Source organism: Microtus ochrogaster, unplaced genomic scaffold (assembly GCF_000317375.1).
Source record: "Microtus ochrogaster isolate Prairie Vole_2 unplaced genomic scaffold, MicOch1.0 UNK9, whole genome shotgun sequence".
Lineage (NCBI taxonomy): Eukaryota > Metazoa > Chordata > Mammalia > Rodentia > Cricetidae > Microtus > Microtus ochrogaster.
This window is the reverse complement of record NW_004949107.1, coordinates 4,274,650-4,292,678: the sequence shown is the minus strand read 5'-3', so window position 1 is coordinate 4,292,678 and position 18,029 is coordinate 4,274,650. Positions and strand designations below refer to the sequence as shown.

General features: G+C 37.8%; 1 protein-coding gene across 3 annotated transcripts in view; it reads left to right on the top strand.

Moving 5' to 3' along the window:
• Positions 1-16,965, top strand: part of Etaa1 (ETAA1, ATR kinase activator) — a 19,679-nt gene extending 2,714 nt beyond the window's left edge. For all 3 annotated transcript variants that reach the window (XM_005366442.3, XM_026788921.1, XM_026788920.1), the window contains 3 exons: positions 2,287-2,399; positions 3,173-5,118; positions 14,215-16,965. In XM_005366442.3, the coding sequence (XP_005366499.1) occupies positions 2,287-2,399; positions 3,173-5,118; positions 14,215-14,345 (2,190 nt within the window). In that variant the 3' untranslated portion in view covers positions 14,346-16,965. The remainder of the gene's footprint in view (positions 1-2,286; positions 2,400-3,172; positions 5,119-14,214) is intronic.
• Positions 16,966-18,029: the final 1,064 nt, after the last annotated feature.

Here is an 18,029-nt window from a genome sequence, read left to right as displayed (position 1 = left end):
AATTTATTTAATCCTTAAATAATACAGTTAATTGGCATGCTGTACTGTTAGGGAAGAAAATCAAAGAAAATGCCTGTATCTCTCCCCTATTTTTCGTCTGTCATTGGTTAGATGTAGAACCTGCACGTGCAAGTAGATATTTTGCTTTAATTCTCTTGGAGTAGTAATTAGTGACTAGCGTTTTACTTTTGTTGTCTTTAATATATTTAACACCATGCAGCATTTTCTGCATTGTATTTTGAACAGTTGTATAATAGAACAAGCAATGTGAATTTGAGTTTTGGTTGTTAGTGCTTGTCCACTGTCTATAGTACAGATTTTTCTCATTGCAGTTGCTCTCACTTGTATCCACTGAGTTATACAGTCACCAAGAAATGCTTTAAAACTGGGGCAATTCCTGGGCTTAGGTGTAGGCCTCATACAGTCTCTTCCGAGTAACCGAAATGCTCATAACCTCAGTTCATTCAGCCATAAGGAATTATTACCTGATTTGCTGTCTTTAATGGATTATTAGGATTAAGTTATATAAAATTTATAGTAAACTATAGAGTGCTATAAATAAATTAATTATGATTTATTTATTGAAATAAACCCATCTTCAAAGATTTTTTTTCCTTCACTTTAATTTTTGTGATGCTTTAATGAAATAGAAGTTTTAGTGAATCGTGGAACACAAAGGAATCCAGTAACTGTTATTCCTTGTATTAGTTCTGTCGTTAGTAAGCAGCATGGCCGAGAACATCAACTGTTCTGAGTTTCTATTCTTTCTTCTCCTTACTTAAATATTTTCTTTCTCCATTTTCTGAAGTGTGTCTGTGTGTGTGCATACGTGCTCTCATAGGTGTACGTACATGCGTGTGCATACGTGCTCTCATAGGTGTACGTACATGCGTGTGCATGCAGGCCCACAACATGTGCAGGTCAGGGGACAGCTTGCAGGAAATCAGGTCTTCCACTATCTTGGTATGATTCATTGGACCAACACTTCGTTTAAAAGTGCATTTATGCCATAATATTATTACTCCGTATGTCAGCAGTAAATCTTCATTAACTAAATCAAAGAAGCACAACAAAACACTTTTGGGCCGGCCAGCCTGACGAGTGGTGTAATGTTGAGTATCCTGTTGGCTTTACGAGATGGGCTGGGAATAGCAGCTGTTGTGGAGAAATGGCAGCAGTGCCCCATGGTAGCTGGAGTCATGGAAAACTGCACTGGGATTAGTTAATTCATCTCCAAGTGTCAGACCCTCATAATTACAGATGTTTGAGGTTTTCTTAGTTATCTTCAAATCACTTAGTTCCCTCCTAATGGTTTCAGATTTCATTTTTTAAGACATACATTTGCATATTAGACAGTCATTCCATTTTCAGTAGTGATAACTTCAGCGGTGTTTAAGGTGATATCTTTGTTTTCATCATTTATATAACTTTTTATGGTGTGCTCCTTAAAATCAAGTATAACCGTGGCTTTCAACCTTTTTAATGCTGCATCATTTAAAACAGTTCCTCATGTTGTGATGACCTCCAACCATAAAATTATAAATGTTTTTGGAGCTAGAGTTTTGCCAGACGTTATAGTCCACAGGTGGAGAACTGCTAGTTTATAATATAATGTTCATTCCATAGTTTTTGGGGGATTAAGGAACAGAAAAATACAGCAGAAACATCCTAATCTAAGATCACTTCTTACTTTAAATTTTTTGTTTTTGTCTTGTTGTCTGTCTCCCCATTCTTAGATTTAGCCTTGACCTTGCTCTAAAATATCTAGTTCTGACATTACTCTGTCTGTGCTCAGTTAAAGTCAAGATGGAACTTCTGGTTCTTAGATAAAGAGTTAGCGAGCATAAGAAACAAAAATTGGAGAATCATTGCTACAGAAAGAATTCTGGATATATTCTTATTTTCATTTCTGATAGTTGTACATAATTTGTTCTGATTTTATGAGTATCTTACAACAACTGAAATGTTATTCCCTTTTATAAAATGTTCCTTTATATGTATATGACATCAAAATGCTTTTGATAGGTAATGTATATCAAACCTTAGTTTTTATAAATATGGTTTGAATGTTTATAAAAATTTGAATATTTCTTTTTTTACTCGTGGAAGCATAAATGGATCATGTTTCCGGCCTTTCTCCAGTTTCTCGTTGTTTGAGTTTGTGAAGTGACTGGTATCACACTCTTCTCTTGCCCCTCTAGTCTCCACTCCCCTTCCTTCTTGGGGAGAAGGGTTAGTCTCTTACTTTGTGGTGCTCTTATGTTCTTTTTCTTCCCTCTTTCGAAGGACGAGAAACCAGTGACAAACTCCATGCTGGGTGTGTGGATTGGTGACACTGCTATTCCTTGTACTCCTAGCGTAGCAAAAGAAAAGTCAAGAGTGAAAATCCGCTGCACAAAGTGAGTTCAGATTTCACCTTCTTATAATTCAATGAGGCAGATGTTCTTACTTGCTGACTGAGGTTTTTGTCCTCCCTGGTTCCCGCATTTGTAAGTCCCAAGGAAAATCACACAGAGGTCTACATTAGTTATAAACTGATTGGCCCATAAGCTCAGGCTTATTATTGACTCTCTCCCCTTCCCCCTGAGAACGAACGGGTTTCTCTGTGGCTTTGGAGCCTGTCCTGGAACTAGCTCTTGTAGACCAGACTGGTCTCAAACTCACAGAGATCAGTCTGCCTCTGCCCTCTGAGTGCTGGGATTAAAGGTGTGCGCCAGCACTGCCAGGCTTCTTATTAACTCTTATAACTTATATTAGCCCATTATTCTTATCTATGTTAGCCTTATGGCTCAGTACCTTTTTCAGTGGATTAATCACCTCTTCCTTCTTCTCTGGTTGGGACAGGACTGTGGAGGAGAATGAGCTTCCTGGTCTGCCTCTACTTCCTGTGTGGTTGTCCTGCCTATACTTCCTGCCTTGCTACTGGCAAATCAGCGTTTATTTAAAACATAATTGACAGAATACAGTCCCACACCACTTACTAGAATTATAGGTTTTAGAATAAACCAAACTAGTAAACTTTTTTGATTTGATATGTAAAATTCCAGAGTTAAAGACATGTGTTTCTGAGACTTAAACATTTGGTGTTTTGTTATACCAAAATATACTAAATGATAATTGAATAATTCTTAGACAGTTTTTTAATTAAAATGTTTCAATGATATTTTAATAGGTTAAAAACAAAAACTCGAGAAAAAGAACTCATGAAATTGGCTAAGCAGTTTGATAAAAATATGGAGCAACTTGATGTGATTCAAGAGCAAGATGGAAAGAATCATGATTTTATCCAGGCAGCTTCAGAAGCAGGACATGTACACCACCGTAAAGATTCTGTACAGATGGAAATAGATAACACAGTTCCTGAAATTGATTGTGCTGTAATGAAGAAGCAAATGGAAGGAAACACCGGAATATCTGTGGCAAAGGAGCAAGACAGCAGTCAGAAACCCTTTGACCAAAATGTTGAAGCAGCCCTGAATGCTATTTTTGATGGTTCCACTCAGATGTGTAGTGGACAGCTAAGCCAAGGTGTGACAAATTCTTTTCTGAACAATAGCAAAACTACCTTTGTGAAGAAAAGCAGTTCAATAGAAGAGGAAATTATTACTAATGAAACTCTGGTCACTGAAAACCCGCCAAGCAGAACTCCAATATCATCTTCCCCTCAGGTAGATGCTGCCTTACTGCGAAAATCATGTGTGACTCCCTGTGCTAAGAAGCCAGAAGCTTCTACTAAACATCCTGATGGGCTGACTACTAATGATTTTGAGGATGACTGGGAAAGCTTGCTAGGCAATGAACCTTTCCTCATGGAAAATGCTGAAATGCTTCAACCCCCTCCTTCAACAGCTGCCCAAGGTACGAGTCAGAATGCAGCGTGTACCATTACTGCTAAAATTGATACAATCACCTCAAGAGCAAATATGAATCTAGGTCGAAAGTCGGGAGATTCGAAAGTAACCCTGGACCTTCCTTCAAAGCCATGTAACAGAGAATTAGGAAATTCTGGAGGATATAGATTTTTATCACATCCAAGTGATGAGTCAAGCAAGTTACCATTAACTGGAAATAAAATGAGGTTTGAGAAATCTTTGGGTAACATTAAAGATGACGGTTGTGTTGATGTCTCTAATATTGCAAGAGTAAAAGAAGATAGTTGCAGTAAGTGTACAGTTATGTGTGCTTCTGATAGTTCTGGTTCATACTCAAGATATCTTAATGAACGAAGCAATGGGCTTAGTGTTAACCTGCCTTTGAAAGCACCTATTGATACTGCTCCCCTTGGTTCTGTATTCTTGGGCAAAGAAAACAGACTAATGGATCAAAACACAAACCAGACTAATGGATCAAAGTTCAGTTCTTCCCTCGATGACTGGAATGATCCTTTGGTGGCCAGTGAAATGATTGAAGCATGCCATGAGTTTGAGACTACCTGGGAAGTGGATGATGTAGATGATGATTTGTTATATCAGGCATGTGATGACATTGAAAGACTAACTCAACAAGAAAATAAGGGCAGCAAGCAGTCAGAAAGTATAAATAACACTTCCAAACAGGGACCCAGAAATATTTCTACTGCATCTAAACAACATTGGAATCTTACCAGTTCCTCGGTACCACCGTCCCTAACAACTAACTCAGAGATACATAAATCGTTGGAGGTAAAAAAAAGAGACTCGTGTGGAGCTTATCCCAGTATTTTGGATGCTACAACAAATATGTCTGTGTGCTTTAAGAATTCAAGGGATAATCAACATGTACCAGTCCAGGTGAATAGCTCAAAATTTATGCTTGCAGGAAGTTCAAGTTTGAATGTTAATTTGGGTCCTGTGAGCACAGAAATTACCAATATGAAGTTGAGTACTCATCAGCTATCCCACATCACCTCAGCAACTCAAGCTCAGAATGACAAGTTATTGAAGGTTTCAAAATTTACGTTTAAGACAAAAAATCCTCAGTTTCTTTCTCCATTAAACCAAAATTGTATAGCAGGAAGTATACCTGTTAGCAAAATCTTGGAGGATTTAGGAAAAAAAGAAACTGTCAGTTCACTGCTTGAGGCTAATCAACACCAATCTTCAATAAATTATTCTGAATCTTTGACACCATGTTCTAAAGGTATGTATAAAATAGTTTTCTTTGAAAAGTATTATCTTGAAAATTATTGATGCTGTTTACTTGTTTTGCCTAGCCAGGTATAATTAGTATCTGATACAAAATTCATGACACTTGTGACAAAATTAATGATACTTGATGCAACCTTTTTAAAATCATTACAGTTGATCTTTTTTTGATTGTTCTTATTTCTTCATAAATTCCCTTAATCATACCTCAGTAATTGTATCTTCACTGTCCACCTTACAATATTGCTACCACCTTATAGTGTCCTCTATGTCCCCTTTATATTTTGTTCTTCAAAAAGCAAACTAGGCTTTTTAACCCACATAAAACATTTATATGTAAAGCAACCTTCAGTGAATGACTCATTTCAAATCTAAAACTATAATCTAAAAAACCCTTAACCAGTCTCACATACTAAAATATCAGAAATAGAATACTGTATAATACTTTGGAGTAATTTTATCTGAGAAAAGCACAGTTTGGTATATGGCATGAAACTTTTTTCGTCAGCTTATATCTTATAAAGTAATGTTTGATTATAACATTTTCATACTTGTAATAACATAACTTTATTGTAGCTGCTACCTCTAATTACTCTTTTTCCTACTGGCTTCCTTCTCATCCCAAATAGTCACTCTTTATTTCATTTTTCTTTGTTGCTTGCTATCATGAAGTAGTAAGCAGTTTTGTCTAAAACTTTCCCCACATCTGTTGAGATGATCATGTGATTTTTATCCTTCATTTTATTTTTATGTTTGTTGATTTGTGTAGACTGAATCATGTCTACATCCTCAGAATGAAATCAGATTGATCACGATCCTATTAATAAGTTACTGAATTTGATTTGCAAGTATTTTATTAAGTGAATTTTGCTATGTTCTCCAAGGAAATGTGTTGTTACATTCTTATCCCGTTTTGATATCAAAGTTAATACTGGCTTTGTAGAGTGAACTTGAATTACTTACGATCTCTGGTGTTTTTACATATAAGCAACTCCTAGCTATAAAATTCTCCCTTAGCAGTGACCTAGCTGTTTTCAGAATTTCTAGTAAGTTGTGTTTTCATTTTTACTCGAGTCTAGAAATTTCTAAGTTCCTGACACACTTTTCACCCTCCAATGGATCTGATAACAGAAGAAATTATTTTCTCCCCCTCATGTGTGTGTGTGTGTGTCTGTGTATGTATGTATTAAGACTTAAGGACATAACACGTGTTTCGAGAAAGTTTAATTGTTTGCTAGAAGAATTTCTGCAGTGGTTGAATTGAATATTCAGTATTTATCCTTTAAATCCATTTGATTTGTGGAATAGTTAACTTGGAGAGTTGTTTTATTACTTGTTTTTCTGCTTGAATGATCTGTCTATTGACAAAAATGGAATATTATGGTACTAAAATTCTTCCTTATGATTATATCTCTCTATCCTCATATCTCTTAGGATGGCTTACCTTGTTAACAAAGGTAAGATGGGTGCACAAAAGCCACAGCACAAGTATGGAGGTCAATAGGACAACTTCTGGAAGTCAGTTCTCTTTTCTGCCAAACTCAGGGCCCTCAGTCTTGGTGGCAATCACCTTCTCAGATCTCTATTTACCGAGTGGGTCTTGTTTTACAATAAGGTCATGAAGTGTAACCTTTTTACCCACCAAACCATCTGTATGGCGGCCAAGTTTTTCTTGTTTGTTTGGTTTGTTTTAATTTGGATTTTGAGATAGGATTTTCTGTGGTTTGGGCTGTTGTCACTTTGTAGTCTCAGGCAGACATGAGAATTTCAGTGCTTTGATTTTAGTATTCTTGAGTGTTGGGATTACTATCACACCCACCCTTCATCATATTTTCTGATGGATTGCTTCCTTTAAAACTCAGTGAATTGCTTTATACCCTTTCAGTTTGGCTTGAAACCTGGCTTTGTGGTCTGGGCTTTCAGATTCATTTTGTTTTTGTAATTTCATCTCTGTTTATCACCTCCTGAGATCCAGCAAATACTTAGATTCTGTTCAATAATCGTCTAACTGGAGAATCACGATTGTTTACATTTAGTGTGGTTGTTCACAATATGGAATGATTTCCTTCTTCATCTTGAAAGATTTTCTGGTTTACCTGTTTACAGCTGCTTGATTTCTTCCTAAAACTAGTTTCTTTATTGTCTCGTTCATTAAAATTTGTTATTTCTAAAATTTATTACATCCTTTGTTTATTTGGTTTTTGTTTTTGTGTTTTTTTGTTTTGTTTGGTTTTTGTTTTTCAAGACAGGGTTTCTCTGTAGCTTTGGAGCCTGTCCTGGGACTAGCTCTTGCAGACCAGGCTGGCCTTGAACTCACAGAGATCCACCTGCCTCTGCTTCCAAGTGCTGGGATTAAAGGCATGCACCACCACCACCCAGCTAAAATTTATTACTTCTTTAGCTCTTGTACTTGTTAATCTTTCTTCATCTGTGCATAGTATTCCTTTAGTACAGTAGTTCTCAACCTGTGGATTGCAGCTCCTTTGGAGGTAGAAAGGCCCTTTTATATAGGGATCGCCTAAAAGCATTGGGACACACATTTTTACATTACAGTTCACAACAGTAGCAAAATTACAGTTATGAAGAAGCAATGAATATAATGTTATAGTCTGGGTCACCACAATAAGAGAAACTGTTAATTAGTGCTAGGCTTCCTGAGCCTCCTTATTCCCCAGGGAAAGGTGAGTGCTATCAGCCCATTCAACAGGAAGCCCGTTCAGCAGATTCACCAAAACAGGACAGTCAGATGTGATAGGGAATTGAATCAAAGCAGGAACTCAGTTTATTACTGTGAGTACCTCCAACCAATGAGAAGCAGCCAAACCCTCCCTCTGGCTGTAGAAGCGTCTATCTAGTTTTTGCTGTCTCATCCTCACTCAAACCAGGCTTTTCTCTGTCCTACATGCCTCGAAGTCTAGGCCCTGAACTTGAACCAGGCTTTTCTCTGTCCTATAGGCCTTGAGGTACAGGCCTTGAGATAATTTTAGCCCAACATCTCCCCCTTTTGTTTTAGATCCCACCCTCTACCCCAGTTTCCAAGCCAGATTTGCCCACCAGGGAGAGAGTACAGGTCAGGACCACCCCATCTGGAGTTTTGGCCTGGACACCCTCAAATTGAGGGTTCATCTGTGGGGTGAGATGTATTGAGTCTATCATAATGTACTCGAAGGGCCATGTACCTGTTGTTTTTGAAATGCTTGTTTCATTCAGCCTTTGGCAAACTCATGGGCCAAAAATACAGATCAGTAAACAAATAGCCATTGGCCCGATTAGGGAAGAGACAAGTGTGGTAAGCCGTGGGGACCAATTAAACCAGGTCTCATGGGAGTTCTTGACTTAAATGAATTATTATCTTTTCTTAACTCATCTAGGGTTTTTGTAACTATCCCAGAATGGTCTGTATAGAAACAACATTCTTTCCGAAGTGCACTGCAGAGTCCTCCCTGTTCCATAAATGGCAAGTCCAAGCCTCTCCTATTTTGTAAGGTTACCCTTGCTGAGGAATCCAAAAACTTTTCTAAATAACGTAATGCAGTCTCTGTCTTTTCTAATTATGTCCAGCACAGTCTCACATCCCCAGGTAGAACAGTAGTAATCAGTAGCCCCCTCCCCCCCCCCCACACACACAGTTTCTAATAGCAATAGTGGAAGCAGTCCGGTTGCTCCCTGGGCATTCATAAAAGGATCTCTGCAGGGCAGGATATGTCTCCTAAGGACATGGGAACACCCAGGCTCATTGGGGTAGAATGCCTGGGGTAGGGTGTGCACCCCTGAGAGCCTTGGTGTTCAAGTCTTCCTTCCATCCCCAGAATCTGGTCTCATATCCCAGTTCCCATGTGCCAAACTGCAGAGGTCAAACATGAGGTCAGGCCACCATGTCCAGAGTGTTGTCATCTGAGAAGTCTGGTTTAGGATCCTTTCAGTGCCAGCGCTCGGCAGGATCGACGTCACCTTTTGTGGTGGTGGTGGGGGGGCCTGGACCTCGGTTTCTGAGAGAAGAGTTAACATGATTACCGCCGGGAGGGCCATATGAAATAGATAAACAGGAAACACTTTCCTAAATGGTTAGTCTCTCTTGGGCAGTGGTTATTTTTCTTTTCTCGTGTTTGAATTTAAGGGTTGTTCACCATAATCTCTCTCTTCTTTATTGGTTCTTTATTGGTCACCTTGGTCTTCCCCATTCATTGTCCTGAGGTGAGGGGTAGCCATATAGGCGTTTTCCCCTTTAGGAAAACACATCCAAATCCAAGGCCTTGTATTAACAAGGGGTCTGGGCCCCTCCGTTGGTTAGTGAGAGGATCCGTCCACCTAACCTTTAGGCAAGGCCTCCTAGGTAGGGATCCCCAATGTTTCTGGAATCCATTTTGTTCATCTGAATTTTGAGAATTTAAAAATATTGATGTTAATAACACCTTTTGCAATTGTAGATGGGGGAGACTTCTTCCCCTTTTTGTTTTATAAGGACCTCTTCAAGATATTGGTGATGTCTTTCAACAATCGCTTGACCCTGAGGGTTTTATGGGATCCTGGTGGTATGGATATATTCCATCTCTGAAAGAATTCATTTAATGTTTTACTTATGAAACAGGGTCCATTGTCAGTCTTGACCTGTTGTCAAGTCTTGACCTGTCCCACCATAGCAAAACATTGTAAGAAATGGCTTTTGGCGTGGGTTGCCTTTTCCCTAGTGGGTGGTAGCCCAGCATTCCTTAGAGTACATGTCTATGGTCACAAACATATTTTAGTTTGCCAAACAGAGGGTAATGTGTTATATCTGTTTGCCAGATGATATTATGTCCTAACCCTCTTGGGTTTACCCCCAACCCTTGTAAAGGGGCGGGGAGATGTGGAGAAACTGTTGGCAAGTCTTACGTGTATAAACAATTCTCTTTAATTCTGTTGTGGGACTCTGTGGGTATAGGTATTTGAATCCTCTCCAGTTGACATGAGTTAAGTCATGCATTTGGGTAGCATTCTGTATGGGCAGAGTTGAGACCGCCTTGAGATAGGTCCCTGAAGCTGCAGCATCCCCAGCAGCATTCCCTTGGTAAATAAATGAGGCCAGGGAGATTTTGGTGTCCTCTGAGATGTTGAATATATATGTTTTTTTTCTACCTTCTAAGAGCGATCCACTCTTGGTTCTCCTTCACCTGCTTCCACTCATTCAGCTGCTCGACCCACTGACCCAGCTCCTTGGTGAATGCCTTGTCATCCATGGTGGCATGCCGTGGGTCCCTGCCTAAGCCCAGTGGGAAGCTGCAGGCCTGCCCAGCCCCAGCCCCTCGCCCCAGGGTGCGGCAAAAAACTTGCAGCACAAAGCATGGTGCAGCTGGGGGGCAGCTCTGGCTGGACCACAGGCCTCTCAGCTCTCTGGTCTGGGATCTCTCGCTCTTTCTTTCTCCCTCACCCTCCTAGCCAGTTATTTTCAGCTTCTTTAAAACTCTCCTGGTCTCTGACCTTTTCCTTACCTGCCTGTTAAAGGAGGCAGAGCAACTGTGTGAAAACATGCCTTAATGGCCATAATAGTTGGATAGAACTCCAATGATGGGGATATATCAAAGTGTTTTGCCCTTTCTATGGCCAGAGTCCCCACCTGGTTCCATGTGTCCCACGAGAAAAGATTTCTGGTGTGTACCCAGGGGGCCATGGTAATTATCCTCCCATGCCTGGATCGCATTGTGGTCTGACAATTCCAGGCCTTGGGAAAGAAGCTTATATCTCAATGCCTTAAGCGCTGGGTCATTATTGTGTGAAGTTACATTACCCCTCGTGGGGTCCCACTCACCTTGAAGACCACTTGGGAGTGGGACCAGTGCCCCACATTCTGGTGCCAGTTGCTAGGCTTCCTAAGCTCCCTCATTCCCCCAGAGGAAAGGTGAGTGTGCTATCCACCCATTCTGCAGCCCTACAATGCCTAACAATCAGACATGATAGGGAATCAACTCAAAGCAGGGACTCAGTTTATTACTGTGAATGTCAGCTTATATATCTTAAGTGACATCTTGTGATATGGGGGTACCTCCAGCCAATGAGAGGCAGCCAAACCCTCCCTCTGTCTTAAGGGGCATCTACCTAGTTTTTGCTGTCTCTTCCTCACTCAAACTTAGAGCCAGGCTTTTTTTCTCTTTTATAGGCCTCGAGGTACAGGTGCTGAAATGGCGAATAATTTTGGCCCAATAAATTGGTTGCTGCATTAGGAAGGTTGAGAACCACTACTTTGTCACCTTTAGTGATGACTTAGTGGTCATCAATTGGTACTGTTTATTTCAATCATTGAAGATTTTTGTTTCTCCTTCTGCTTCAAAGGATAACTTTGTTGTATATGCATGTATGTATTCATAGTAATCTTGGTTGGTAGTAATTTTTATGTGAAATACATCACACATGATAGCTCCTGATTTTAGGTTTTTTTCTGAGAGGTCTGCTGTTCTGGTAGGTTTTTCATTAGATGTGACCTGTACTTCTGCCAGCGTTCAGTATTTACTTCCATAGATTTGGGATCTTTTATGCCTTACTTTTTTCTTTTTTTTATTTGTTTGTTTATTTTGGTTTTGTTTTAGAGTTTTTTATTTATTTGTTTGTTTTTCAAAATGGGTTTCTTTGTAACTTTGGAGCCTGTCCTGGAACTCACTCTGTAGTCCAGGCTGGCCTCAAACTCACAGAGATCCACCTGCCTCTGCCTCATGTCCTGGGATTAAAAGTGCACAACCACTGCTCTACTTTTAATGCCTTCAGTCTTTTCCCTCTCTTAGACTACAAGTGCTTTGGTTTGGTCTTTTTTTTTTTTGTTGTTGTTGTTGTTGTTTTTCTTTTGTTTGTTTGTTTTTCAAGATAGGGTTTCTCTGTGTAACAGCCCTAGCTGTCTAGTTTAGTCTAACTATTTCTCTGAGGTATTACATGTCGCAATTGTTTTTTTAAATTACTGTTGGAATACACTTTCTTAGAAATTATTCTTCAACTTTGTCTTCAAGTATTTATGCTTTTGGTCTTGAATGATTTTTGTGCATATAAAAAGATGTTTCTGTATTTATTGTTTTATTTAAATAGACAGAACTGGATAACACATGCTTGATTTTTGCATTTCCTTAATAAATTATAACTGTCATTTCTTTTAGTACCTGTAGGTTTCCTTTAGTTCTTTAGTGCCTATGTGCTGTATGTTAATTTATTGATTGTTCACATTGGGTAAGATTTGTTTTATTGATGAAAGCTTAGGTTTTTTTACAATTACAAACAGTACAGTAGGAATTCTATGTAAACTTTTGAACTTTGTGTACTTGTATTTGTTAATTCCTAAAAATATGATGTAAGAGAATGTTGTGAAATTTGACAGCTATCACCAGATTTCTTCCAAAAAGGTAGAAAATTTTGGTACAACGTGCCTTGAAATGTTAAAAATTGTTCTCAATGTATTACAGTTGTAAATATTAAAGTAAATATAGCTAGTTAAGTGAGGTTTCTAAAATGAATCTATTGCATATGCTTTATTTATTTAGTTATTTGGTTTTTTTGAGAAGTGTTTCTCTATAGCTGTGGAGCCTGTCCTGGAACTAGCTCTTGTAGACCAGGCTGGCTTTGAACTCACAGAGACCTGCCTGCCTCTGCCTCCCGAGTGCTAGGATTAAAGTGTGCACCACCAGTAGGGATTAAAGCCCTACTGCATATACTTTTAATTCCAGTAGCGAGTTACACTTTTTTTGTAAATGTAATAGTTGATTTGAAATAAAAATACTTTGTCTTTTCCAATTTCTGATTATACCAAGAAAGAAAGTAGATATATTTTGAGTCTCCTTTCATGAACAAGAGAAATTTGTGTAAAATGGTTCTGATTTCACTACCTAAATATTCCTCTACTAGTAATAATACAGATTATGCCAAAAAGTTAGGGTTTAATCAGTAAATTTACATAAATGTATATTAGGGTTATATATTAGGGTTATAATCTTAGATATTACATGTCATTTCAATGAGAGTAGTTTCTAATCTAAAGCTTTGACTTACATACACACACACAGACTTTTCAATTTTCTGATACATTCTCCAATGAAAATAAAATTTTAAACAGTTATAAATAGCTTGTGTTTTAGGGGTCTTTGCAATAATTAACTCAGTCCCATGTGAAAGCAGTGCTTAAGTTATGACTATGAAGAAACCCTTTGTAAAGTGCGATATCGTCAATTCATAGGGTTCTATATGAGATTACATAGACACTTTCCATAAAAATAATATTCTATAGATTGACAACCTCATGCTAAGAGTCTGGGGGAGGATTCAGTGTGGTCTCAAGTCAAACAGCGCACAAAACTCCAGGATATTTCCATGTCAAATCTTAGCCTTCTGGGCTGATAAGTTGCACATCCCTTTCTTTGAAGAAACTGGGTGTTTAACATTCCTGGTTCTCCGAGTGCTTATCAGTGAGCACATTGACCTCCGCGCCTCCCACACAATTGGACATGAGAAGTTTCATTCTGTCACTCAAATTTTTTTCTGGTAGAGTAAATGTAAACTTTGTCACTTTTTTAAGAAAAAAGGAACTGTTAGTATCCAGTTTTCCTTCATAGGTCTTTGGAGTCTGCTTCCTTTTCCTTGCCTTCCCTTCCCCTTTTTCTCCAAGACTGTCTTAGGTAGCAGAAAGTGACCTTGCAGTACATACTGCAGGCAGTGTTCACTGGATCTCCTTCCATCTCCGGAGTGTTGGCATTGCAAATATGACTCATCACTCTCGGCTATATTTGAAGGATTGATAGACGGTTCAATTCATAATGTTTTTACTCTGTATCAATGTTTACATAAAAGTTGGTAGTAAAAGAAATTTATATAGTCATGGATTAGATGTCACTGTTCTTATGAATTATTTGTTGAGTTTTCAAAAATCAGTTTTTATCATACTTGAATGTGAATATTGGGTAGAGGCTTGGCATCATCTTGACCTAGCACATTGTATTTATTATGTGTGTACATGTGCTTGTATGTATAATGGTTCTGTGTTACTTAATGATCAAACCAATGCAATATAAAAGCAAAAGTTAAACCATATTCAGGATAACTTACAGGTTATAAGATTAATCCCTATGCTTTGTTTACTTTTTAGGTAAAGAGGAGAGGAATAGAAAGTATTCTCCTGAAGAAATCCAACAGAAAAGACAGGAAGCACTGATTCGAAGAAAGGCCAAAACACAGGCGTTGCCTGCTTTGCGTTCAGCTTCCATTTCACTGCTTTGATGAAATTGGAGTTAGACGGTTTCACAACTATTAATAACTATCTATGATAGGACTTTTTTCTTGATTTCTCTGTGAGAAATTTAATGCTGACTAAAAAGCATGGGCTTCTACTTTATTATTTAATAAATCAGTGTTTACCATTATAAATGAAACTTTCTTGGAGCTGTATGTGAATTATGTATAAGTTTTTGAAGAGTTAGCCATTATGTGTCTACAGGCGGAATTATGTGTCTTTATTACATGATAGCAACTGATCATCAATAATAGACAGCTGTAACGCTTCTAACAGATTAAAATGACTAAACTAACTCTGCTCTGTAGTTTTTTCAGTTACTTAAGGTTTCTTTATGCAGTACAATTTTTAATTAATTTTTCCATATTCTTAGTGACCTTGCTGAAAAGTAGATAACGTCTATTTAATTTTTAAAAAAAAAAATATTGTTTTCAGTTGCTAGCCAGAGGTAGGTTTAAATTTTAATATTTCTGAATATGTGATTCAATTTGAAAACATGTCGCCATTAGGAAAAACAGACTAGCGTTAAGTGTAGTTTAGCAAAAAAAAAAATAAAAAGAAAATAGATTAAGCAAAGTCATAAAACATTAACATTAGAATTAACAGAATCATATTGTCTGATCCAGTTCCTTTATCATATAGGTTAAATAGAACAATCCAAGCTGCTCTTTTTCTTTGTATTCATATGTATTTGAGTCAGGGTCTTGCTATGTGGTCCTAACTGGCCTTGAACTCTTGTCATGCAGAAGACTTCAAACACAGTGATTCTCCTGCCTCAGTCTTCCGGTGCTATGAGTGCCACTATGCTTAGCTCATGATTTTCCTTTAAAAGTCACAGACAAACCTTTGTTTATGTTAGAATTGATTTTTCTGAACATATAAAGAATTACATAATTTGTTTCGATATATTAATACTTAAAATAATTTGAAGGGGCATTAACACTAAAATATAATCCAAAACACATTAAGGACTGCTTATTAACAGTTATTATATATATTCTTTATTTTAAAGAATTAGCTGATCTTTCCAGGATTCCAAATTAGATTTTCTGTTTTCAGTTTTCTTATTACTGTAATTTTCCTTCCAATCAATTATTTAACTTCACTGTTTTTTCCCCTCTGTCTCTGCCTCCTTTTTGTCTTCTAAAATAGTAATATAAGCCTTAACTAGTGGGGAGAGTATATGACAGTAAAGATGCTTGTGTTTTTCTAAATGGCTTTTAGAAAGTATGAAGAAAAGTTTAGCTATAAAGAGCACCTATCTTGGTAAGGTGTTCACTACTGTTCAGGTGTCTTTGAGCTGTGACAATCTGATAGTTATTAAGTGTGTACCATTTTTCAGATGATATATAAGTATATTTTAGTTGTTTTATTATTTACTAAAGAGTATATTATAAAGAGCTAAATAAATGTTGCAAGTTTTGATGCAAACAAGTAAAGAGACTGCTTTTCTCAGGAGCCTTCAGTCTGTTCTAAGTCTCTCTCTCTGCTCAAGTTCTCCTGTAACTTCTTTCTGTGGAATGCTTTAAGTCGTTCTGCTGATCTTCTTACACTGGCCTGTTGCATCTGTTTCTTGGGAACGCATACCTGACCTGGCTTCAGCAGGAAGTCATCTCTTTCGTGGAAACTATGAAAGCACTTGTTGATGGTGAATGTGTGCTCCTCCAGCAGGATACCCCTGCCTTCACACCACTCTACTATCTTCATTCTTCAGTTGCTGTTGGAAGCACTAGCATGTGAAGAGCTGCCTAGTTTGCATGGGTTGGCACCTTGCCAGTTTCAAGAGACATTATCCACAAAAGTCAAAGGAGCAGCTGGTAGGCCTAGAAGCAATATTCTTTTGCAAGCTTTTTTGCTGTTTTTGCTTCACAGAAAGTTTAGTTCAGCAAGACCATTGTTGCAGAGTTTAGACAGATAACTGACTACAAGAACATGGGTTAGTTATTGAAAAAATAGTTATATATAGTTATGAACCATATTTTTTTCCCTAATATACTTTTAAATTACAAAGAACAAGTACCTCCCTCTGCATCTGTATGCTTACTACTGATATGTGATGGCTACTAATTATATTCTGAACGATTTGTAGTCAGATTCTGTTTGTGAATTTTTTTCTTGTTCCACTGAAATTGTAACTCTGAGTCATTCAGCTTTAGAGTTGAAAAATGTTTCTTGGAAAAGTTTAAATTTTATTTAACATTTAATTGATCCAAGTGTTAAACTGAATTTAAATTGTTCGAATTAGACTATGATTTTCAGCTTTTACTAGTATGCTCATAAGCACTTGTGAATTCACAGAGCACCAGATAGATGTCTTGTGCCTTCTCTTAGGTGTCATAAGTGAACATGCATAGGTGTTGATTGTAGAGTTTTGTCTTTCTAAAGTTCTTTGGGTAATAAATCTTAATTGGTGAGCTTCATTTAACATTGTTAAATGTTTTACTTACCAAATAGTTTTAAGCTTTCCTTTTAATTCTTCTCAATACAATCATATAACACTTCTATTTTGTATGTGAGGGAAATCTAGTAAATAGATTAAATGACTTTTTCGAACTCTTAAGTTAATAGTTTAATACCAAGTGTGATTAAAAAATTCCATAATCAAAATAAGGTCACTGTTGTATATCTTACAAGAGCAAACATTGTCTTGGGAGAGTGTAGGCAGAGGCTGCTCATTTGTTCCTGGACACCCAGACCTGAAACTGTATTAAAACACTGCTTGGCCAATCACTTAAGCATATTGCTAGCTAGCTCTTATATCTTAAATTAACCCATTTCTATTAATCTCTGTATTTATTGCCTTTGGTTGTGATCTGCCGGTAAGGTTCTGTCCAGCCTCTGTCTCCCACAGCAGCTACATGGCTTCTCCCTTACTCCACCTACTGTCTCTATATGTCCCTTCCAGTCTGGCTTTACTCTGTTAAGCCATTGGCCAAAAGCAGCTTCTTTGTTAACCAATGGCAATAAAACATACTCCCAGCGTACATCACCTCCCACATCAGGTTATCTGAACTTACCCAGTAAAGCTGTCATGACAGAACACACGTGCAGCAAGAAGTCGGTAGTCATTGATTTTACGTTAAGTAGAGTAAGCTTTTCCTCAGGTGATGCAACACTGTTGAACAACCTACACAGCGTGAGTGAAAACCATAGGTAGTCAGCAACATGGAAAACTGACGTCCATAAAATACGAATTTGCACTTTGAGCTAGCCATTTGCATTTTATTTATTTTTTCTTAAGAACGGGTGTAATAAAATAAGGCAAGGCCGGTTAATGTAAGGGTTTTTATTTGCTTTTTGGTTTTGTTTGTAGTAAAATTTATTAATAAGGTAGAGCACAAATAAAAATAAAAACATCTAAATAGTTGAATTTCATGTTTTGGAAAGAATGTTATGAGCCTGACCATTTCTTCGCTTAGCACAAGAGCCTATCAGAGGAAATGACCTATCAGAGGAAATGAAGGAAGACTTCCTACCAGGGCTTGCATTTGCTTCTGGGGTTGGAGTTCATCTCTCCTCTCAAAGCCTTCTCCATCTGTTAAGGTCAGTATTTACAGTGAGCTTAGTTTGACCAGCAGGATGATTGTAGTGCCACACCCCTGGGCAGGGACCAGTGGTGCATCATGATCCATGAGTGTTTCTGGTATCTGACTGGTAATAAAAGGGTATTG